The 24,331-nt window shown below is 43.3% G+C and overlaps 1 protein-coding gene across 2 annotated transcripts in view; it reads left to right on the top strand.

Moving 5' to 3' along the window:
* Positions 1 to 1,525: 1,525 nt before the first annotated feature.
* Positions 1,526 to 24,331, top strand: part of LOC120937998 (trichoplein keratin filament binding) — a 42,941-nt gene continuing 20,135 nt past the window's right edge. The window contains exons 1-7 of one of the 2 annotated variants that reach the window (XM_040351607.1): positions 1,526 to 1,682; positions 7,528 to 7,718; positions 10,412 to 10,622; positions 11,413 to 11,469; positions 13,571 to 13,639; positions 14,141 to 14,314; positions 19,000 to 19,112. In XM_040351607.1, the coding sequence (XP_040207541.1) occupies positions 7,528 to 7,718; positions 10,412 to 10,622; positions 11,413 to 11,469; positions 13,571 to 13,639; positions 14,141 to 14,314; positions 19,000 to 19,112 (815 nt within the window). In that variant the 5' untranslated portion in view covers positions 1,526 to 1,682. Of the gene's footprint in view, positions 1,703 to 7,527; positions 7,719 to 10,411; positions 10,623 to 11,412; positions 11,470 to 13,570; positions 13,640 to 14,140; positions 14,315 to 18,999; positions 19,113 to 24,331 lie in introns of both variants that reach the window. The other variant, XM_040351618.1, reaches the window with a different exon arrangement.

The following is a 24,331-nucleotide window of genomic DNA, read 5'->3' as shown; positions in this document are numbered from 1 at the left end:
GGGAGTAGGATGGAGATCACTGAAGCCCTGTGGATCCATAGATGGGAAGTTGGATGGAGATCACTGTACCCCTGTGTATCCATGGATAGAGAGTAGGATGGAGATCACTGTACCCATGTGTATCCATAGATAGGGAGTAGGATGGATATCACTGTACCCCTGTGTATACATGGATAGGGAGAAGGATAGAGATCACTGTACCCATGTGTATCCATGGATATAGAGTAGGATGGAGATCACTGTACCCCCTTGTATCCATGGATAGGAAGTAGGATGGAGATCACTGTACCCCTGTGTATCCATGGATAGGGAGTAGGATGGAGATCAATGTACCCCTGTGTATCCATGAATAGGGAGTAGGATGGAGATCACTGTAGCACTGTGAATCCATGGTTGGGGAATAAGATGGAGATCACTGTACAACTGTATATACATGGATGGGGAGTAGGATGATTATCACGGTACCCCTGTGTATCCATGAATGGGGAGTAAGACCAAGATCACTGTACCCCTGTGTATCAATGGATAGGGAGTAGGATGGAGATCACTGTACCCCTTTGTATTCATGAATGGGGAGTAGGATGGATATCACTGTACCCATGTGTATCCATGGATATGGCGTAGGATGATTATCACTGTACCCCTGTATATCCATGGATAGGGAGTAGGACAGAGATCACTGTACCCTCATGTATCAATGGATAGAGAGTAGGATGGAGATTACTGTACCCCATGTATCCATGGACGGGGAGTAGGATGGAGATGACTGTACACCTGTGTATCCATGGATGGGGATAGTTGTAACCCTGTGTGTCCATGGATGGGCAGTGTGGTAACGATTACTGTACCCCTGTGCATTCATCAGGGCCCTTCAGTGAAGCCAATCAGTGCACCCTTATTAGAGCGCATTAATGAAGTAGAAAAATTAAGTTTGCAAAATTTTATAACAAACTATGAAAACATTTTTTTTTTCTTCCAAATTTTCGGTCTTTTTTTGTTTGTTTAGCAAACAATAAAAACCCCAGTAGTGAATAAATACCACCAAAAGAAAGCTCTATTTATGCGGGTACAGTGGGTACAGTGTGACAGCGCTGAAAGCCTGGGCACTGGGCAGGGGAGGGATTTAAGTGCCCAGTAAGCAAGTGGTTAAAGTGTAGCGTATCTAAAGACAAAACATTGTGTATTTTGGATGTGAGGTGATTCTCTTTTTATGTGTCCCCATTAAAATATGTTTCCTCTTTTCCTGTTCTGATGACAACTCAAACATTTTAGGTAAGTCTAAATTGATCGGAAGTAAAGTTCTGCCTAGTGAGTCACTTGGTTGCTGATTCAATTGTTTGAATAGAATTGCACATCAGTTGGACAATAACATTGAAGCCACCATAAGTTGCTGTAAAAACGGAAACAAAAGTATAAAGTGTACTGTCACCCTCTCCCAGGAAGTAAGGTGGGTGTGATGGATCCTTCTCTATACACTCAGAACCATCACTCTGCAAAGTCCTGGATCTCAGAACGATCTAATTACATGACATGACGTTCTATTCTCCAACTGTCACTCGCCAGCGCTGACCCGCCCATAACCGCGCCACAGCCGTCTCCATGGCAACCACAGATACCGGAACAGGAAGTGCTCAGCAAATGAAGGCATTGAGTCCGTTAATAGGAAAGCTGGAAGCAGAGCGGTAAGGAGCAATAATTAAATGTACGTTGGTCTTGTGTTCTCTTGTTCTGTCCAGAGATGTGTCTTGGATTTCTCCCCTCCCTTTACATGTCTGACAGCATACACACATACAGTGTACACATGGTGTGTGTACACTATGGCAGCTTTGCAGGGTAATACACAATGTTACAGAAATCTCTATTAGTCCAGGCCTGATGTACAATATCCTGGCCAATCAATTCTCATCATCTGTGGACACAAAGTTCAGAAAATGTTCCCATTAAATTAATTTGTATATATCAGTGTGTGTCCTTTAGGCTGTGATCACACCTATGCAGGTGCAACAGAGCAAGTGTTTTTAGTGTGTCACGCCTACATCTGTCCATTTATTTCAGTAGGCTGCCCTACATGTAAAAACTCCAAAAAAAGAAGTGCATTACTCTTTTTGCATGCATTAAGGTAAACAAAAAGCCTCTGTGCTGCAGCCCACCCCCAATTATACACACGCATTGGTTATTCAAAGTTACAATGTAACAAAACATACCCAAAGATGCCTTAGATGATGTGTGGCTGGATGCAATCTGGCCAAAAGGATACAAATGTTTCTAGTGCTAGAAATGCAGTGAGGCAAACACAGATCCATACACAATTGCTATTACAAAAAACTGGGGTTGACCTAAAATTAAAGTGTTTATTTATCTTTTATACATTGCTATATATTTAGTAGCAATTCTTCTTTATCATCATTTTATGTGTGTTGTTTTTAATGTGTCTTAGCCGCCTGACGAGTCACGTCCCATTGAATGCAATGGAACCGTTCTAATAGGAGCGACGCAAGTCGCTCCGACTTAGAAAAAGGTTCCTGTACGACTCGGGGGGCGGTTCGGGGCGACCTGCATTGACTTCTATACAGAAGTCGTTTTGCAAATCGCCTCTGAAGTCGTCCTCAGGACGACTTGCAGAGTCGCCCCCAAAGTCGTGCCGCTGCAGTGTGAACCGACTCTAAAGCCTTGGATTGCAAACATAATTCATTCCAGAAACATGCTTATAATCCAAAGCACTCGTATATCAAAGCGAATTTACCCATAAGATATAATGGAAACTTAGATGATTTGCTCCATTACCATTTATTCACAAGTCCTTCAGCTTATAGTCCATATACAAGGATTATAGCAATGTAAAGCCCCGTACACACGGTCGGACTTTTGCCCAACCAACTTCAAAATCCGGCACTTTTCGTATTTGTCCGACCGTGTGTACGTTCCATCGGACCAACTTTTTTGGCTTTCATCGGACAAAAAGTTGGGTCTGCGAACGGACCAACTTTCTGGCAACAAAAGTCCGATGGTGCCTTGTCCGACCGTGTGTACAGCAAACCATCGGACTTTTGGACAAAGTACAAATGCGCATGCTCAGAACCAATGTTAAACTCAACCAACAATAGCAGAAGTTAACCAAAGGGTGGCGGTAAAGAGCAAGTAAAACCACGTGATGTTGGGAAAGTGTTAGAAAAGTTTGCAGAAAAGTCAGAGCGTGTGTATGCTATGGGTGTGATCGGACAAATCAATTAAGACAAAAATCCAAGGGAAATTTTGTTGGATGTCCGACCGTGTGTACGAACCTTAATAGGTTGTGTAACCATGAAATGTCCATCCACAAGGGGATTAGAAGCAAAATCCAGCAGGAGCTGCAGACTATAAAAGAGAAGAGAGGCGCCTCTAAGTGTAGCAATATGGTTACATTTAATGAAGGTACAACATTTAGCAACTCACATGGTTGATGATTAAAAGAGGCACATCTAAGTAAAGTTGTCCACACAGACCATCGTTTTCACCGCTGGCTCTCAGCGCTGTCAGTCTGCATTTGTGACTGGGAAGACTACCCTGCAGTAAAGCAATTTGAATGTGAGGCTTGAACCACTCGTGGAGCACAGCGTGAAAGGGGCAACGTCGATGGCGGTGCAGAGGATGGTCTATGTGGACAGCTTTACCCCGGATGCCTGCATACTAAGACGTGCCTGTTTTAATCATCAATCGAGTTGCTAAATGTTGTACCTTCATTAAAGTGGTTGTAAACTCTTACAGACCACTTTAACCTGCAGGTAAGCCTAGATTAAGGCTTATCTGTAGGTGCAACAATATCTCCTAAACCTACACGATGTCTACGGCACATGCGTCGTAGACAACGGCGCGCCGAGCATGCCGCTACTAGTGGCGATCATGCCGTTAGTGGCGGCATGTGCAGGAGTGACGTCATCACGGCTCCGGACAGTCACAGCGCCGGAGCCGCGATATGCGGAAGTGAATCGTGCAGAGATGGTGGCGACAGAGGAGGTGAGCGAGCACCGCTGCGGGGGCTTCGATCTCAGGTAAGTACTTCATAATGAGCTAGTATGCATAATGCCTTTGCCTTGCAGGGTGTTTTTTTTTTTTTTTTTTTTTTTTTTTTAAAGAGGGTTTACTTCCTTTTTAAATGTAACCATATTGCTACACTTAGAGGTGCCTCTCTTCTATACTCAGTTGTGACATGACGCTACTTGTATATCAAGACATCACTTGTATATCAAGTCATAATGTATTAAAAAATGTTGCTTGTCTTGCAAAATGCTCTCAAACCAAGATTTTACTGTACCTTCATGAAGAATATTTTGCAAACAGTACTGACACCACTGGGAGTTGGACAGCATACAGCAGGAATATGCAATTTAGCGGACCTCCAGCTGTTGCAAAACTACAAGTCCCATCATGCTTCTGCCTCTGGGTGTCATGCTTGTGGCTGTCAGAGTCTTGCTAAGCCTCATGGGACTTGTAGTTCTGCAACAGCTGGAGGTCTGCTAAATGCATATCCCTGGCATAAAGGGTATAAACCACAGATCTTCAAACTTTCTGAGCAGAGGGCCAGTTTACTGTTCTTCAAATTTTAGGGGGGGGGGGGCTCAGACTGTGGCCAGCAGGAGCAGAAAATTCCCCAATGTCTTTGGAATCAAAAAACATCTTGGTGGTTACTGGGATTATAAAAATTACATGGCACCTGTTTTCATAGGAGGGAGAATAGTACCCCATCATTGGTACTAGTGGGAAGAATAGTACCCCATTGTTTGTGTCAGTGGATGGAATAATGTCCCATTAGTGTTAGTGGGAGGAATAGTACTCCATCATTGGTATCAGTGGGAGGAATGATGCCCCGTTGGTGTCAGTGGGAGGAATGATGCCCCGTTGGTGTCAGTGGGAGGAATGATGCCCCGTTGGTGTCAGTGGGAGGAATGATGCCCCGTTGGTGTCAGTGGGAGGAATGATGCCCCGTTGGTGTCAGTGGGAGGAATGATGCCCCGTTGGTGTCAGTGGGAGGAATGATGCCCCGTTGGTGTCAGTGGGAGGAATGATGCCCCGTTGGTGTCAATGGGAGAAATAGTGCCCCAATGTTGGAGTCAGTGGGAGGAATAGTGCACAATCTGTGGCGTCAGTGGGAGGAATCATGCCCCATTGTTGTCAGTGGAAAGAATAGTGCCTAATTGGTTGTGTCAGTGGAAAGAATAGTGCCTAATTGGTTGTGTCAGTGGAAAGAATAGTGCCTAATTGGTTGTGTCAGTGGAAAGAATAGTGCCTCATTGGTTGTGTCAGTGGAAAGAATAGTGCCTCATTGGTTGTGTCAGTGGAAAGAATAGTGCCTCATTGGTTGTGTCAGTGGAAAGAATAGTGCTTCATTGGTTGTGTCAGTGGAAAAAATAGTGCTTCATTGGTTGTGTCAGTGGAAAGAATAGTGCCTCATTGGTTGTGTCTAGGGGTGTAACGGATCGTTATTGATCCGTGATCCGCACGGATCAACAGCCTCGGATCGGCACACACGTGATCCGCGGGATACGCTGTAACAGCCGACATTGTAATTGCCTCCGCTCTGCTGCACTCACACAGCCCCGCCTCCTCCTAACCCCCCAGCTTGTGATAGACAGAATGCTGGGATGTGTTCTGTCCATCACAGTGCGGGGTTAGGAGGAGGCGGGGCTGTGTGAGTGCGAGTGAGCCGATCCCTTCCTCCCTCCAATCACACTCTCTTCTATCGCTCCTCATACATCGCCCCGCCCCTTCTACACACACGCCGTGTCCCCATGTTATCTGCCTGTGTGTCCATCCAGGAAATGTAGCGGAGAATCCCCGGGAACCGCAGAAGTGGGTGAGGGGCGGGTGTCCCTGGCATGTAGATCTGTCACAGCGCCGGTATTTGTGAATTTACCCTAAATGAAATAGCCGGCAGTTGTTTAGTGTGGATTGGAGGACTCTGCTGGTTTTCTCTCCTTCACTCCACGGGCTAACAAGAAAAATGTATGCGTGTATGGCTAGCATTAGTAGAGGAGGGGAAAGCTATAATCTCTCATACTTTTATCACTATTTGTGAATTTTGTTTTCTCTATCTTGTGACTGAAGATAAGAGAGTGAGGGGAAATGTCACTAATGTTGCCCTAAACCACCATAACAATTGGTCCTTACCTTTTACCATGCCGTTCAAAGCTATAAAATAAAAATTTTGCTGAAGTTAAACTTTAAGTGGACCAGGTGGGTGTCCTTTCTCAAGTATTCAAGATTGATGGATGAATGCTGCATGTACTACAAACCATTGTCACACTGTAGTTAACCGTTATGGTGCAGATAGAACCAGGATCAATTGGAAAATATATATTTCCAGTTGATTGTCAGTACTAGTAGTGTAGGGATGATCAGTTGATGAGGCTGCAATTTGGGGCACGGTGAGACTACAGTGGAGGGCACAGGTCACACTGCATTGATGGGCATTTGTCTTGTCTTTTTTTTTTTGCCGATCCGAAAAATGATCCGATCCGTGACTCCCGATCCGAGGAACGATCCGAACCGTGAGTTTTTTGATCCGTTGCACCCCTAGTTGTGTCAGTGGAAAGAATAGTGCCTCATTGGTTGTGTCAGTGGAAAGAATAGTGCCTCATTGGTTGTGTCAGTGGAAAGAATAGTGCTTCATTGGTTGTGTCAGTGGAAAGAATAGTGCCTCATTGGTTGTGTCAGTGGAATGTATAGTGCCTCATTGGTTGTGTCAGTGGAAAGAATAGTGCCTCATTGGTTGTGTCAGTGGAAAGAATAGTGCCTCATTGGTTGTGTCAGTGGAAAGAATAGTGCCTCATTGGTTGTGTCAGTGGAAAGAATAGTGCTTCATTGGTTGTGTCAGTGGAAAGAATAGTGCCTCATTGGTTGTGTCAGTGGAATGTATAGTGCCTCATTGGTTGTGTCAGTGGAAAGAATAGTGCCTCATTGGTTGTGTCAGTGGAATGAATAGTGCCCCAGGTTCCAGATAAAGTCAAGAAAAGGGCCTCATCTGACTTGGGAGCCATAGTTTGGAGACCACTGGTATACACAATTAGAACAATATAGAAATAGATTTGGATGCCTATTGAGAAAGAAGAGTTGATTCATTGGGCTAGAATCGTCCGTTGTTCTCTGTTGAGAAATTAAAGATAAGTGATGCTACAAAACACAGCTTGGAATGGTCAGGTGAAATACATTTCTGAAGTCACATTGCTTACAAATTAAATATCAAACACTCTTCCAGAAGAAGATATGTATGCCGCTCAAGTTAAGTGGCTCATTACAGGCTCCGCTGGAAATCTCTGTTGCTGGTTTGGCTCGTTGTACTCCGGCAAATTATTCAGAAAAACAAATAAATTGCACTCCATGTGAAATCTGTCAGATGTGACCCCTGCTGTTATCTAATCAATAAAAAAGTGTAATGCAGAGTGCAGTGAATCTTTTTTCTTTTTCTGACTTTTGCTCGTGGTTGTATAACTTATATTGGCCAATAAAATAATGGATGTCTTCTTTTTCTTTTCTTTTTTTTTTAATGATCAGATGGCGCTGCCGACACTACCTTCAAACATCTACGGTCGTAGCAGGGTTCTGGAGAGACAGATTGTACGCCACAGAGAGCAAGAAGCTCGTTTTCGTAATGAGTGGGACGTGGCCAATCGCTACTTTAAACAGTCAGATGTGTGTAGCAGCAAACAGGCTCAGTGGAGTTCACGTATTTCCTATGATCAGAGGTAATGCATTTCACTTTTACTCATTTTTATTCAATTCCATAATGTACATTATACAAGATGTTACTTCCAAGGCCTATTGCACATTGGACTTTTAGCCCCTGTGTTTGCAGTCCTGGCATTTTAGTGCACTTGTGAGATAGAGATGTAGCGTCCATCCTTTCAAAGTTTATGGCAGGATGAAATATGCTGCAGCTGGATGGGGCTGAATCCTGTACCGAATGGTATTCTGTTGGTGCCCTATGCATTCAGGGACATATTCCCAAAACACGTATATTCTCTTTTCTGGGCATAAATTCTAACACATAAAAGGCCTTAAATGTGAGTATCACTAGATATGATATAGTAGGATCGTTTGTATATATACAGTTGTGCTCATAAGTTTACATACCCTGGCAGAATTTATGATTTCCATTTTTCAGAAAATATGTCTAACAAAAACTTTTTTTCACTCATGGTTAGTGTTTGGCTGAAGCCATTTATTATCAATCAACTGTGTTTACTCTTTTTAAATCATAATGGCAACGGAAACTACCCAAATGACCCTGATCAAATGTTTACATACCCCAGTTCTTAATACGTGTATTGCCCCCTTTAGTATCAATGGCAGCTTGAAGGTCTTTTGTGGTATTTGTGGATGAGACTCTTTATCTTCTCAGATGATAAAGCTGCCCATTCCTCTTGGCAAAAAGGCTCCAGTTCCTGTAAATTCTTGTGCTGTCCTCCTATGAACGGCACGTTTCAGATCTCCCCAGAGTGGCTCAATGATATTGAGGTCAGGAGACTGAGATGGCCACTCCAGAACCTTCATTTTATTCTGCTGTAGCCAATGACAGGTCAACTTGGCCTTGTGTTTTGGATCATTATCACGTTGGAATGTCCAAGTACGTCCCATACGCAGCTTCCTGGCTGATGAATGCAAATGTTCCTCCAGTATTTTTTTTATACCATACTGCATTCATCTTGCCATCAATTTTGACCAAATATCCTGTGCATTTGTAGTTCACACATCCCCAAAACATCAGTGATCCACCTCCGTGTTTCACAGTATGAATGGTGTACCTTTCATCATAGACCTTGTTGACTCCTCTCCAAATGAAGCGTTTATGGTTGTGGCCAAAAAAAATCTCAATTTTGGTCTCATCACTCCAAATGACGTTGTGCTAGAAGGTTTGAGGCTTGTCTCTTTACTATTGGGCATATTGTAAGCGGGATACTTTGTGGCATTTGTGTAGTAATGGCTTTCTTCTGACTACTCAACCATGCAGCCCATCTTTCTTAAAGTGCCTCCTTATTGTGCATCTTGAAACAGCCACACCACATATTTTCAGAGAGTCCTGTATTTCACCTGAAGTTATTTGTGTATTTTACTTTGCATCCAGAACCATTTTCCTGGCAGTTGTGGCTGAAATTTTAGTTGGTTTACCTGACCGTGGTTTGATTTCAACAGAACCCCTCATTTTCCACTTCTTGATTAGAGTTTGAACACTGCTGATTGGCATTCTCAATTCCTTGGATATCTTTTTATATCCCTTTTCCTGTTTTATAAAGTTCAACTACCTTTTCCCGCAGATACTTTGACAATTCTTTTGCTTTCCTTATGACTTAGAATCCAGAAATGTCAGTGCAGCACTGGATGAAAGATGCAAGGGTCTTTTCGGAGTCCAGAAACTCATTGACCTTTTATATACACACACATTACAAGAAAAGAGATCACAGGTGAGGATGGTTACCTTTTAATAGCCATTCAAACCTCTTTGGGTCAACTTGTGTGCATGTTATCAGGCTAAAATCACCAAGGTATGTAAACTTTTGATCAGGGTCATTTGCGTAGTTTCTGTTGCCATGTGATTTAAAAATGATAAGAAATGGCTTCAGCCAAATACTAACCATGAGTGAAAGAAATGTTTTTGTGTTTTCATTCGCATTCTCTAAAAAATGGCCAAGAAATCATAAATTCTGCCAGGGTATGTCAAACCAGGGCTATGGAGTCGGTAGATAAATGTTCCGACTCTTAAATGTTCCGACAATCTAAATTTAGTAGGAGTCAGTGCATTGTTTGCCGACTCCGACTCCAACTTCAGGTACCCAAAATTTACTCCGACTCCACAGCCCTGTTTAAAACTATGTGGAATTTTTGGCAAATCTTAACTACTCTTAAAAATGTCCCCTTTCTCCTCCTAACACCTACTCTGACTAGCCTTTGCTAAGAGAGATCTGTATACTTACTTATTTTCAGGCCGCTCCAGTCTGGTCACATGATCCAGCCCCCTGTGTCAGCCAGTGGCGGCTGCAGGGGAGAGGAGGGGATGCAGAAAACAGATGGGTCATAGTAATCCTATGGGTGAAATCGCCACTCCCAGGAAATTACCAGTCATTGTTGAGTGCTCTCTGCTCTCCACTGCAGCCAGTGTTGGCACAGGAAGATCACGTGACTGTACCGAAGCAAATTACTGCTTTGCCTTTAGCTTGCTGAAAAATACTACCTAGCTTTTCTCATCTATATAATGTTAAAGCTGAATTAAACCTATGCAATTGTTAAATGGGCCCCAGGAGGTTTTATCCATAATGTGGTAATATGCATGCCAGACTTGCCTAACAAGCCATGCCCGGGCTGTCATTGCTGTTTGCACTGCTAAATAAAGACTGTACCACAATGTTCTTGAATAATGGGGCCTGTTTTCTTTTTTTCCTAGTATGAATGCTTACCACCGTGAGAAACAGAGAGAAGAGAAAAGGAAGAACCTGGAACGCCGGAGAGATGAGCTTCGTAAAATGTTACAGGAAGAGAGAAACATATTGGAAGCAGAATTGAAGGAGCTTTCTCAGAATAGGGAGCCTGACCTCGACAGCATGAGGGAACGAGCAGAGGGGCTAAGGTCTGCACGGGAGGAGCGTAGGAAAAAGGTTTGCTAAAAAATCGGATTGAGATAATAAAAGGGACTTCCATTGCTGACCTTTAGAAGTTGCTACTTGCCTGGCTGTTATTCTGCTTTAATGGCTTAAATTCCATTTTGGTCACTGACCCAGAATTGGCATGAAGATTTGGAAAGTCAGGCAGATGTATTTCACTCTGACTCAAAGGGTTAAAGGAGAAGTGTGGCCAAACTTTTTTGGTCATACTTTTACTGTGGGTCACAGTAATGCACTTTAGTGACCCAAACTCAGCTGATCCAGGCTCTGCAAAGATCTTGACAATGTCAGTATACACCCAGATTCCTGACCGGCAGCTGGCTCAGCCTCTCAGCGCACCACTCAGAGCCTGAGGCATCTGGTTCAAGCCCACTCCACAGTTCAGAGTTCAAGTGAGCGCTGTAGGGGCAGAGCGCAAAGTGGTGACTGACAGTCACTGCTCTGTGCTTAGAGCGGTCCTGAGAACCAATTGGTCAGCGGTCTTTGATTGCTCAGTTCTTGGTGCAGAGCCGGCAGGTAACAGATACAGCATTGAACCAATGCTGTAACCATCTAGATGTGTATGAATGTTTGTCATTTTTGAACCTCGCCCTTCTCTTTAAAGTGAAAGGATTAACAAAGGAGATATTCTACTAATGGTTTTAGAAGCTAGGTCAGCATTGGAAGCCTCCATGTTGCTCTCATAAATTGTTTCCTTTAATAATTTGTTGGTACACTCCTAAGATAACTTTCTTTGTTTCTAATTGATGTTTGTTTTAATCATGTGTCATTCTTTTACCACAAGCTTGCTGAGGAGATGCTGTATGAGCAGTGGAAGACAAACAATCCGAAACTACGGGAGGTAAACCTTATCAAGTGCATGGTTTTCATTATCTATACACAACATTAATGCTCCATATTCATTTTATCGCTTTTGCCAATGCTATAATAAATAGAGAATGGACAACTTGCAATAAGTCGTCTAAATATACCCCAAAATTATTTCTGTGATAGGCAGCTGCAAAATATGTAAAGTGAGGTGAACCGTTCAGTAAGTTTATTTTTGACATGGCAGATATTGCAGCCCATTAGGTCTCGGTACCAATATCTTGATGGTGGTATTTTTTTAAGGCCCCTTTCACATGTGCGGACTGTATGTCCGCATTTTCATCCATCCGTTGCGAATGAAAACGGGACATACATTGGTCCCTATGTGATTGCGGGTGTCAGCGGTTTTTAGCATAGGTCACCGGATGACAGCAGCACATACCTAAAGGAAACAAAAGAGGAAAAACGGAGGGCGCACCGACCTAGTGTGATACTGATTGGTGGATTTTATTAAATAAATAAAAACAAATCATAATACTCACAAAAGGAGTGTTAAAAACAGGCCTTGAATCACAATGCAGCAAAGAACCAACACCATCGGCATAGCACGATATTGTTTCGATCCGTGACCGTGGCTAGGGCTGACGCGTTTCAGGGGAGAACCCCTTTCCTCAGAGCTAAAAGGTCTGCAGTGCTCTGAGGAAAGGGGTTCTCCCCTGAAACGCGTCAGCCCTAGCCACGGTCACGGATCGAAACAATATCGTGCTCTTTTGTTTCCTTTAGTTTTATGAATTCCAACGATTCAGAGGAGGGCTGCAAGACTTTGGAAGATACCTTTTTATTGAGTTGCTATTGAGTTTCACCTTTTCTTCAAACATCTTTCCAAAAAATACCGGAGCGCAGGAGATTTGTCTTTGTATTAGCAGCACATACCTGTCACCATTCCGGTCACCAGATCCCTGATTAGCTCGTTCAAGCCCTGTTGAACAACCTGCCTCCGGGTTCCCCTCAAGCCGGCTCCCCAATCGAACGGCATCCAGCCTGGGACTTTTTCAATAGAACCGGGAATCCAGTAGGTCACTGGAGTCCCTTTTTTACCTCAGGATGAGGGTTTAGTTAGACTGCAATTCTGGCCTGGTGGGCCTCGCTGGCGGGGTCCATGGATGCGCGTACCCTGAAGGTGGATGCTGCACCTGGAACCGGGACCCAGCGAAACTTAGTTAGCACATGACACCTGTCACAGATATACCCCTCCCCAGCATGCCTTGCGAGGGAGAAACTTCTCTGATTGGTTGCTTAGGAAAGTTGCTCTGCCAGAACCCCTCTGGCGCCAACTGCCGGCCAGGGATGGTATTACATCCCTGGAGCAGAGACTGACCCAGTGGACGTTTCTGGAGTGACAGAAGTCCCAATTTTAACAAATTCAGAATGGGAGCAATGTAACTCTCCCATTCCCCACTAACTTTAGTGTAGTGCCCATACTGAAAGTAAGGGGGCGCTACATTTACATTTAGAGATGTGCATGCTCCCCATACCTACACGTACTGGGTATATCTGATCAATATTTATTGCCAGCAAAGTAGTAAAGAGAAGGTGAGTATGTGCCACTGCAGAGGGCTGCAGTTAATTGAACTTGGGCTGCATTTAAACCTGAGCGTGTTGTAGCTTGAAGATGCTCAACATGCAAAATCCCATTCACTTTAATGGCCCCTGTTTGCATTTGAGCGTGAACAAGGGCCATAGAAGTGAATGGGATTTTGCTTGTTGAGCATCTCCGAGCAACAAAATGCCCAGGTATGAATGCAGCCTTTTTGCTTTGCCCTACATTTGCCATTCTTATTTATGTTGTGAAAGTTTATAATTATGACAAACCCATAATCGCAGATTTTTGAATTCACATTTTTCATTATTTTATGTTTAATATTTGGGTAAGGATATCATTTTGGAAAATTAGTAATATGCATTTTCTAGACATGATCTTGCTTTTATAGATTGTATAGTCCCATTTTCAGGGTGTAGGTATTTTTGATGTGTTATGTATGGGGTGTGGTCAATACATTTTAATTGTAAATAATTCAGAAAATTATGACGATCATCGATGTGATGGTTGAATGAATATTGTTTTTTTTCCAAAGGTGGAATCCAGTATGCATAAGAAGTATGTAGTCGATGCCTGGGGAGAACAGATCACAGAGAGAAATCAGGTGATTCTTAGACAGATATGTACTGCGTATAAGTAGGTGTTAATGCTATTTTCATTGTAATGATATAAAAGAGGAATATGTGTATTAAAGTTAGAACTTATTTTATTTTTTTAGCTTTAAGGCATGGGAACGGTTTGACCACCAGTCTGTGTATTTTCTTTCACTTCCTGTTCCAGAGTCGCAACAGGAAGTGGGAGGAAACCTCATCCTATTCTCTGCTGGAGTATTTCCTCTTTGCTCTATTCTATTGATGACTGTCCAGTTCAGGATCCTTCCTCTTTTCCTCTACCAGTACAGAAACTGAGAGTGAGTCACTCCTATGAGGACACAGACAACAATACAAATCTGACAGTAGTTTTAACACTCTTCCACTTAATCAAAAACGAATAAAAAAATGTTTTGTTTGGGGTTCCACTTTAAGGCTGATGTACTTTAGCTTCAAACCGAGATGTATATTAAAGTTGTAATCCATTTTGTTAAAATAAGCATTTTATGTGCTAGGAAAAATTAGAAGAGCAAGAAGAGAAGAAGAGGTTTGAGAACCAATATGAACTTGCCCGGCGTGAAGCTCTAGAGAATATGAAACGAGAGGAGGAGAGACGGCGCCAGACGGAGAGGGAGCAAGCTGAAGTCCTGCGACAGCAAATGGAGGAGCTCAAATTGAGGGAACTAGAGGTAAGCAGCATCCTGGTAAAGAATATGTTTTAACAAAATAGATAAACATATTTAGCACATGTTGGAAATACATGCACTTATTTTATCTATTCGAACACAGCAAGTTTAGAAAAATAACCAATGTTCTAGTAATAGTAAAAGTGTGTTCCTACCTTTTCTCTTCCATATGCCAGTGTATTTTTGGCTCTGAATGCTTAAGCAAGTGGTGTCAGCCCTGCCTGATTAGATTCTGATGGATTACAAAAAAACAGAGACCTCTCCACATCTCTAAAACCCCTTTATACACCGGCAGTGAGCACAGGAAGTTATTAACTCACAAGGTTTCTGGCAAAATCAACCAGTATTTTTTCTCTTCCGTTCATGGACGGACACAGCAGCCTTTGACGTTAGGGTTATATCCTCTTCCTTCCTGGAAGGAAGCAGATATAACCCTAAGGTCAAAGGCTGCTGTGTCCGTCCATGAACGGAAGAGAAATGGATTTTACGGTGAGTACAAAAATCCTATTTTTACACTTATCAAACTGATATAGCAAAGCATTTCCAATGGGATAATAATAGACCAAAATCGAGCAAATAGGAAAAGTTTGTTTGGGTTTACATACATACAGGGGTGTTGCTAGGTCTACAAAAGATCTGGGCTATAGCAGCGAAGTAAAGAAAGCCTCGGTACAGACCCCCCTCTTTCAGTACAGACCTCTCTCCTTCAGTGCATACCTCACATCACGGGACATCCTGATCAGTGTCCCTCCTCCTGTGATAATGTAAACAGAGAGGAGAGGGAGGCGGCTTCACTCTGCTCCACGAGACAACGTCAGCGGGCAGAGGGGACAGCTTAGACAGCCCGCAGAGCAAGAGATGTGGATTATCAGCGCAGTGGCGTTGCCCCGATCCCTGCTGATGGGGGTGTCACGCCCCTAGCGACACTACTGGGCAGGAGTATGGATTTGGTGCAGACGGTAAAAGACTCAGGGCTATAGCCCCAGATGCCACCCCCTAGCGACACCACTGCATACACATAAATGTTGAAAAATGTGATGTGCGTCCCAGCATTCTTGCAAAAATTACGAATAATATCTGTAGCCTTTTGCACTTTAAGCCCATGTTCACAGTGAGGGCGGGTTTGAAACTTTAAACCGGCATTTCTGTCCGACTTCAGGAGCGATTTGACTTAACACAGAGATAGAAGGTGAACTGTAATGTGTTTCAGTCCCATAAAGCTGTCAAACAATTAGTTCCTTCATCTAGTGACCAGATATGTTTTCTGCTTTAGGCTGAGATCACACTGATGTAGTATGCTGCATCGCAATTCATTTGTACAGGAATCGCACCGGATTCTTGTACAAATGATGTGCAGATCTAGTGCGGTGCCAATTGAGCCATAAATTATATATGGCTCAATTCACACTGGATCCCTGCACCAAATGCGTGCAGGATCCTTTTTTTTCCTTTTGTCCACACTGGAATCAGTCTGAACACCCATGTGATTTTATTCCACAGTTCACACTGTGAACCGATGAGGGGGTGTCATTAACTTTATATTGACACCCGCAGCGGTTCGCAGAGCACAGTGAGAACTACTTGGTGATCTGATGCGGTGTGGGAACTGCACAGGAATCGCTGCGGTTCCCACACCACATCAGTGTGAACCGAGCCTTTAATCAATCATTTACATTGGCACAGCATATAATATAACCTACAGGATATACACTCATTTTTTTGCACAAAACAAATGCACACTTTCACTGGGAAAATGGCTGTAAATTCTTTATTATTCAACAAATTTGTTTAAAGTGCGGAGGTCTCCCTTGTGTTTGCTCTTAGTTGAATTTTTTTAGCCTATAGTTTTTTAGCCTATAATTTCGTGTTTGTTGGCTGACAATTCGTTGCCGTTTTTATGCAAGACAAGTTCATGGCGAATGCCCTTCGGACAAAAGTCCTACGCTTTGTCTGCGGAAGATCCGAACGTGTGTATGAGGCTTAAGATTCACAGGGAGAACTCTACAGCAGTTAGCCTGTGGCTGATAATGAGACAGCATCATTTGCATGCAACTATACAGCATATACACTATAGACTCATGCACACTGCAGCTCCAAGAAGCTTCTCCTACAGGCTTTTGAGCTCTCATAATTTTTTTTCTTTTTTTTTTTTGCTTGGGAACACGCCTCCTTGTTAGGCAATGTGTCAATGCACACTATTAGCTAGATTCATGTAGGGGCGCGCATCTTTAAGGCGGCGTAGCGTACCGTATTTACGCTACGCCGCCTTAAGTCAGAGAGGCAAGTACTGTATTCACAAAGTACTTGCCTCCTAACTTACGGCGGTGTAGCGTAAATGTGGCCGGCGTAAGCGCGTCTAATTCAAATGAGGATGAGGGGGCGTGTCCCGACGTGATTGATGTTTTTTACGAACGCCGCATGCGCCGTCCGTGTACATATCCCAGTGTGCATTGCTCCAAAGTACGCCGCAAGCAGGTAGTGATTTTGACGTGAATGTAAATTACGTCCAGCCCTATTCACGGACGACTTACGCAAACAACGTAAAATTTTCAAATTTCGACGTGGGAATGACGGCCATACTTAACATTGACTAGGCCAGCTATTTGATGGAATAACTTTACGCCGGAAAATGCCTTACGTAAACGGCGTATCTTTACTGCGATGGGCGCACGTACGTTCGTGAATCGGCGTATCTAGGCATTTACATATTCTACGCCGAACACAACGGAAGCGCCACCTAGCGACAAAAGGAAAAATTGCACCCTAAGATACGACGGCGCAATTTTAAGCTCAATAAAAACGCGCAAAAGAGCACAAGCTTTTAGGCAGAGAAATAAAAGCTAAAATGCCTGTAAAAGCAGCTTTTTTTATTTACCGGTAATTATTTTTTTGTTTTGTTTTTTGAGCTGCAGTGTGCATGAGCCCTAAATGTATGAAGACTAAAGCTAAACTTCAGTCTGCAGTGAACGTTCTTTGGAATCCGTTAAGCTTCTGGATATCGCTGCATTTTATCCTGGTATTATTTTTGTGCAGCTGCCTGTCCTGCTAGCTATACCTGTCAATACTCTTATCTTCTGAACCTCTGATAAAGAAGGTCAATGTGTTCTTCAGCTTTAGCATCTTCCTTATTCCAAGCCTGCCACACACTTCCTCACACACAAGGCAGCAGGAGAGGGAGGTTGCACAGAATCCTATCCCAAGAGGATATAATCCTTGCAATATTGCAGAATAAAATACAAATATTTTTCTCTCTCTCTGTAGAAAAGTGGCAGTGTTTTTTCTTCAGCTTCAGAGTTTGCTTGTAAGCTTATGTCATTAGTTAATTTTTATTTAATTTTTTTTACTTCGGATCTTCAGCTTAGAAAAAAAAAGAAAAAATGTTGGAAAATCTTATTGCAAGTGAGCCCAATCCGTTGTGTTGGAGACAGATGAAAAATAACTGAGTTTTGTCGCCATCGGGGTACAGGTGGTTCACCAACTTCCTCGAGGACATGCAGATACCTCTCTGCCTCCTTTTCTCAGGAAGATATGTGCCCTCCCTTGCCCACCTGTGTGTAACTATAGCTAGGCACACTCAGCCTGCGAGCGAGCAGATCCCTCCATCCATGCTATACAGTGCGACTGGATAAATCTCCCGCTAATGTATTCTGATAGTCAGCGTCACCGACTGTCAGAATATCGAATTTAATGCAGTTGCTGTTTGGCTGACAATTTTTCTCCTGGCTTTTTCGATTCTTTAATCTAAAGATTTGGGGCAGGACGTGCTAATTTACTGGCTTATTATTTACTACAGGTATTTGCATAGCGCTGATCATTTTTACACAGCACCATATCTATATAGTAGACATTCACATCAGTCCCTACCCTCAAAGAGCTTACAATCCAATGTCTCTTAAGCCTCATACACATGATCGGATTTTCTGCGGACAAAGCGTAGGACTTTTTTCCTAAGGGCATTGGCCAGGAACTTGTCTTGCATACAAATAGCAAAGAATTGTTGGCCAACAAACAGGAAACAACGTGGTTTTTCAGCTCTTTAGCGCCATCTTTTGGGCAACTTCTACTAATGTTGTGTTATGGTGAGCATTGCTTCTGAGCATGTGTGTTTGTACTTTTGGAGTTTTGTCCGATTGAGTTGTGTACACATGATCTGAAAATCCGACAACACACTATTGTTGGCCGACAATTTTAAAGCAGGCTATCCCACATTTGTTGGCGGAAAATCCGACAACAATTGTCCGATGGAGCATACAAACGGTCAGATTTTCGGACAACAGCCTGTCATCACACAATTCCTGTTGGATAATCTGATCGTGTGTACGAGGCTTAACTCGCATTCATACATAAATATACTAGGGCTAATTAACCTACCAGCATGTCTTTTCAGTGTGGTAGTACCTGGAGGAAAAACACACAGGCATAGAGGGCCTGGAGCAAACCCCAGGCAAGCGTCTGGGGTTCAAACCAATGACCCTAGGCGGAAGTGCTACCCACTGTGCCACCCAGGTTATCAGATTAGTAAGGTTATTTTAGATCTAGTTTGCCCTACTGTCTGGGCAGTATCTGAATTATTTTTACATGTGACCGTCTTTTGAACAGGATTTTTTTTTTTCAGTAGAAGACGACGTTCTACAATTTCTGTTTTTATTCGTGCCAGGATATAACACGCTTCCACTTTATTTACATAGGCTCAGAATCTAAAGAAGCAACAGGAGGATTTACTAAGACAGCAGTGGGAAGTGGAGAAGCTGCAGGAGGAACGGAGGAAGACTGAAGAAAGGCAGAAAAAGACAGAGCTTGGGTATGGAAAAAGAAATATAAATGTATATGATTTTCGATGCAGTAAAAATGTTGAATAGCTGATTGACCCGAGTATTCAGAGTAAGTATTATTGTGGTACTAACTATTACAGTCAAGGGTCAGTATAGGCTTTCTAGGTGTCCTTTGGTCATTTTGTGCATAAACAGTTGCTTGTTGTTTTCAAAATATTTTTAAGATTTCCATATTTCAATATATGTTATAGAGTTGACAGGCTGGTTCAGTTTACTTGATAGCGTGGTTAAAGTCAGGATTAAGAAATACAATACTATTTGTTTTAGTGATACTTTTATATACAGTATCTCACAAAAGTGAGTACGCCCCTCACATTTTTATAAATATTTTATTATATCTTTTCATGTGACAACACTGAATAAATGACACTTTGCTACAATGTAAAGTAGTGAGTGTACAGCTTGTATAACAATGTAAATTTGTCCCCTCAACACAGTCTTTAACTGCTGGCAACATAAGTGAGTACTCCCCTAAGTGAAAATGTCCAAATTGGGCCTAAATTGGCAATATTTTGTGTGGCCACCATTATTTTCCAGCACTGCCTAAACCTTCTTGGGCATGGAGTTCCAGAGCTTCACAGGTTGTCACTGGAGTCCTCTTCCACTCCTCCATGATGACATCACAGAGCTGGTGGATGTTAGAGACCTTGCGCTTCTCCACCTTCTGTTTGAAGATGCCCCACAGATGCTCAATAGGGTTTAGGTCTGGAGACATGTTTGGCCAGTCCATCACCTTTACCCTCAGCTTCCTTAGCAAGGCAGTGGTCATCTTGGAGGTGTGTTTGGGCTCGTTATCATATTGGAATACTGCCCTGCGGACCAGTCTCCGAAGGAAGGGGGATCAGGCTCTGGTTCAGTATGTCACAGTATATGTTGACATTCATGGTTCCTCACTATATACTGTAGCTTCCCAGTGCCAGCAGCACTCGTGCAGCCCCAGACCATGACACTCCCACCACCCTGCTTGACTGTAGGCAAGACACACTTGTCTTTATACTCCTCACCTGGTTGCCACCACACACGCTTGACACCATCTGAACCAAATAAGTTTATCTTGGTCTCATCAGACCACAGGACATGGTTCCTGTAATCCATGTCTTTAGTCTGCTTGTCTTCAGCAAACTGTGGGCTTTCTTGTGCATCATCTTTAGAAGAGGCTTCTTTCTGGTATGACAGCCATGCAGGCCAATTTGATGCAGTGTGCGGTATATGGTTTGAGCACTAACAGGCTGACCCCTTCAACCTCTGCAGCACTCATACATCTATTTCCCAAAGACAACCTCTGGATATGACGCTGAACACGTGCACTCGACCTCTTTGGTCGACCATGATGAGGCCTGTTCTGAATGGAACCTGTCCTGTTAAACCACTGTATGGTCTTGGCCATTGTGCTGCAGCTCAGTTTCAGGGTCTTGGCAATCTTCTTATAGCCTAGGACATCTTTATGTAGAGCAACAATTCATTTCAGATTCAGATCCTCAGAGAGTTCTTTACCATGAGGTGCCATGTTGAACTTCCAGTGACCAGTATGAGAGAGCGAGAGCGATAACACCTGCTCCCCATTCACATCTGAGACCTTGTAACGAGTCACATGACACCAGGGAGGGAAAATGGCTAATTGGGACAAATTGGACAGTTTCACTTAGGAGTGTACTCACTTTTGGTGCCAGCGGTTTAGACATTAATGGCTGTGTGTTGAGTTATTTTGAGGGGACAGCAAACGTACACTGTTATACAAGCTGTACACTCACTACTTTACATTGTAGCAAACAGTCATTTCTTCAGTGTTGTCACATGAAAAGATATAATAAAATATTTACAGAAATGTGAGGGTGATACTGCACTGACCATAATATTTTAAAGTGGTTGTAAAGGCACAAGGTTTTTATGAAGGTAAAAAAACCTGTGTGCAGCAGGCCCCTCTCGGTCCAGCGATGTCTACAAGAACTCTGGCTTTCCAGGGACTCACACTCCTGATTTGGCTTTTGGCAGCAGCAGGAGCCATTGGCATCAGTCACAGCCAGTGAGCCAATCGGGAGATGGAGGGGTGGGGCCAAGCTGTGGCTCCATGTGTGAATGCACACACACAGCCGCGGCTCGGGACCATGCCTGCTTGTTTGCCCCCAGAGCAAGCTGTTTGCTGTGGCAGCACCTGGCAAGAGGGAGGGGCCAGGAGTGCTGGCATGGGACCCGAGAAGAGGAGGATCCAGGCTGCTCTGTGCAAAACCATTGCACAGAGCAGATAAGTATAACATGTTTGTTATTTAAGGCTGAGTTCACACCATTGCATATTGGATGCGGGTTTTCTCCGCATCCAATTTACATAGCAGGAGATTGTGACCGTCTCTCACATCTCTGCAGCAGCTTCAGTGTGAATTGCACATGAGTCCTGTGTGTCTTTTGGTCCATTTCAGCCCAAAATGTGGGCTGAAATCTGACCAGAAACGGTGAATAGAGACATACCAGACTCTTGCCGCAGGGTTGCCAACTTTCAGTAAATTTACGAACATTTTGTAAAATACATAATTGTTGCATCTGTCCATAAATGTCAGTTACGGACATTCAGCCTACATGTCCGTAATGGACATTCAAGGACAGATGCAAAAAGTACAGATTTTACAAACTGTTGGTAAATTTACTGAAAGTTGGCAACCCTGACCCAGCCTTAATGTAAAAAAACAAAAACAAGGGTTTAGTAACACTTTAAGTGATGTGTAAGATTTGAAACTAAAGGCCAGACACAGTGTGGTTACGTGCTACCTTGATCTTGGGAGTCCATGGCCCCTTCTCCTCCCTCCCCCTTCTTTCTTGTTTTTCCCACTTTTCTGGCTCTATATTCATCATTTATGTACATCAGCCTACACTCCATATGTTGTACCTCCAGAGCTCTTAAGCCCAGTGTTCCCAGTTAAGCAAAACAGGTACCTTCTCCAAGCTTTATTGTTTGTTACATTATATGCTGCTCCAAGTGTTAAAGCTCATGTTGCTAACTACGTGAATACTCACATTTGTGAACACGTAAAGTGGTAGTAAAGGCTTTAAAAAAAATAAACCCTGTAAGGAAAAGGCATAATGTGCTAGTAGACAGGGCTGGTGCAAGGATTTTTGACACCCCAGGTGAAACCTGATTTTGCGCCCCCTGAATCCACCCCCTTTGCCCGAGCATCGGTGTGACAGAAGCCGGTGCTAGAGGAAGCATGCAACTGCAGTAAAGAGCACTAATCATAGAGGCGCGTACGGGATGTTTGTTTTTCCAACAGGACATGTCCTCCAGTGCTGCACCTCTATAATGACACTACAGAGCGGCTGCCTGAGTAACATGCAGCAGAGGCATCCCCTGCATTCCCCTAGATGTGCACGCTTTATCCCAGCAGTGCCCACTAGAGATTATAACATTTATTACTGAGGTATTTATAATACAGCACCGAAAACTTACATAGCACAGAGATGGAGAGTAGGGAAACCAGTGGCCGTGCGCCCTAGGCGGCCACCTAGTTTACCTAGTGGTAGCACCGGCCCTGCTAGTAGAGCTGCGCGATTCTGGCCAAAATGAGATTCACAATTTTTTTTTATTGCACCGTAAATCCTTTCACATTATACAGAAAATAAATTGGGTTAACTTTACTGGTTATTTTTTTTTTAAATTCATTAAAGTGTAATTTTTTTCCCAAAAAAATGCATTTGCAAGACTGCTGCGCAAATACAGTGTGACATAAAATATTGCAACAACCACTATTTTATTCTCTAGGGTCTCTACTAAAAAAAAAAAATATATATATTTGCTAGAAAATTACTTAGAACCCCCAAACACACACTATATATATATATATATATATATATATATATATATATATATATATATATATATATATATATATATATATATATTCAGAGACAGTTACGCCGGCGTATCAGTAGATACGCCGTCGTAACTCTGAATCTACGCCGTCGTAAATTTTAAGCGTATTCTGGAAACCAGATACTCTTAAATTAGGCTAAGATACGAGCGGCGTAAGTCTCCTACGCCGTCGTATCTTAGGGTGCATATTTACGCTGGCCGATAGGTGGCGCTTCCGTCGATTTCAGCGTAGAATATGCAAAAATGAGCTGGATACGCCGATTCAGAAACGTACGTGCGCCCGGCGGATTTTTTTTTACGTCGTTTGCGTAAGGCTTTTTCCGGCATAACGTTACTCCTGCTATATGAGGCATAGCCAATGTTAAGTATGGATGTCGTTCCCGCGTCGAATTTTGAAAACTTTTCGTCGTTTGCGTAAGTCGTTCGCGAATAGGGCTTTGCGTAAATTACGTTCACGTTGCAAGCATTGACTATTTACGATGTGATTAGGAGCATGCGCACTGGGATACGTTCACGGCCGGCGCATGCGCCGTTCGTAAGAAACGTTATTTACGTGGGGTCATGTTTTATTTACATAAAACACGCCCACCTCTTGACAATTTGAATTTGGAGCGCTTACGCCGGCAGATTTACGCTACGCCGCCGCAACTTACGGAGCAAGTGCTTTGTAAATACTGCACTTGCCTCTCTAAATTGCGGCGGCGTAGCATAAATAACATACGCTACGCCCGCACAAATTTACGTCCCCCCTACCTGAATCTAGCCCATAGTGTTTAAGGCCTCGTACACACGACCGAGAATCTCGTCGTAAAAGAAACATCGTTTTCCTCGACGAGGTTCTTGTCAGGCTTGACGAGAATCTTGTCGAGCTTTCTTTGCGTACACACTGTCAAGACAAAATCTCGTCGTTCTCAAACGCGGTGACGTACAACGGCATTATAAAGGGGAAGTTCGATTCCACTGGCGCCACCCTTGGGGCTGCTTTTGCTAATCTCATGTTACTGCGTGTTAAGTAAAAGTTTGGTAAGAGACGATTCGCGCTTTTCAGTCTGTTACAGCGTGACGAATGAATGAATGAATGACTTGTATAGCGCTACACATGCGAACTGAATCGCCTCTAGGCGCTTTTTCCCAGAGCGTCTTTCAGGACAGCACCTCGAGAGATAGTGACTCCTCTCTCTCCAACAGGAAACACCTTCACTTCAAACTTTAAAGGGAGGCTCCTCCCAGCACACTTCAGTTTTTGTGTTTCCTCCGACCCGGAGGGAACATCTTCTTGGGAGTTCTTAGTTCCAGGGAAGCCCTGGATTACTCCCGTTTTTTTCATAC

This window comes from Rana temporaria, chromosome 1 (genome assembly GCF_905171775.1).
Source record: "Rana temporaria chromosome 1, aRanTem1.1, whole genome shotgun sequence".
Classification (NCBI taxonomy): Eukaryota; Metazoa; Chordata; class Amphibia; order Anura; family Ranidae; genus Rana; species Rana temporaria.
Note: the sequence above shows the minus strand (reverse complement) of the source record. Positions and strands in the feature narration are given on the sequence as shown.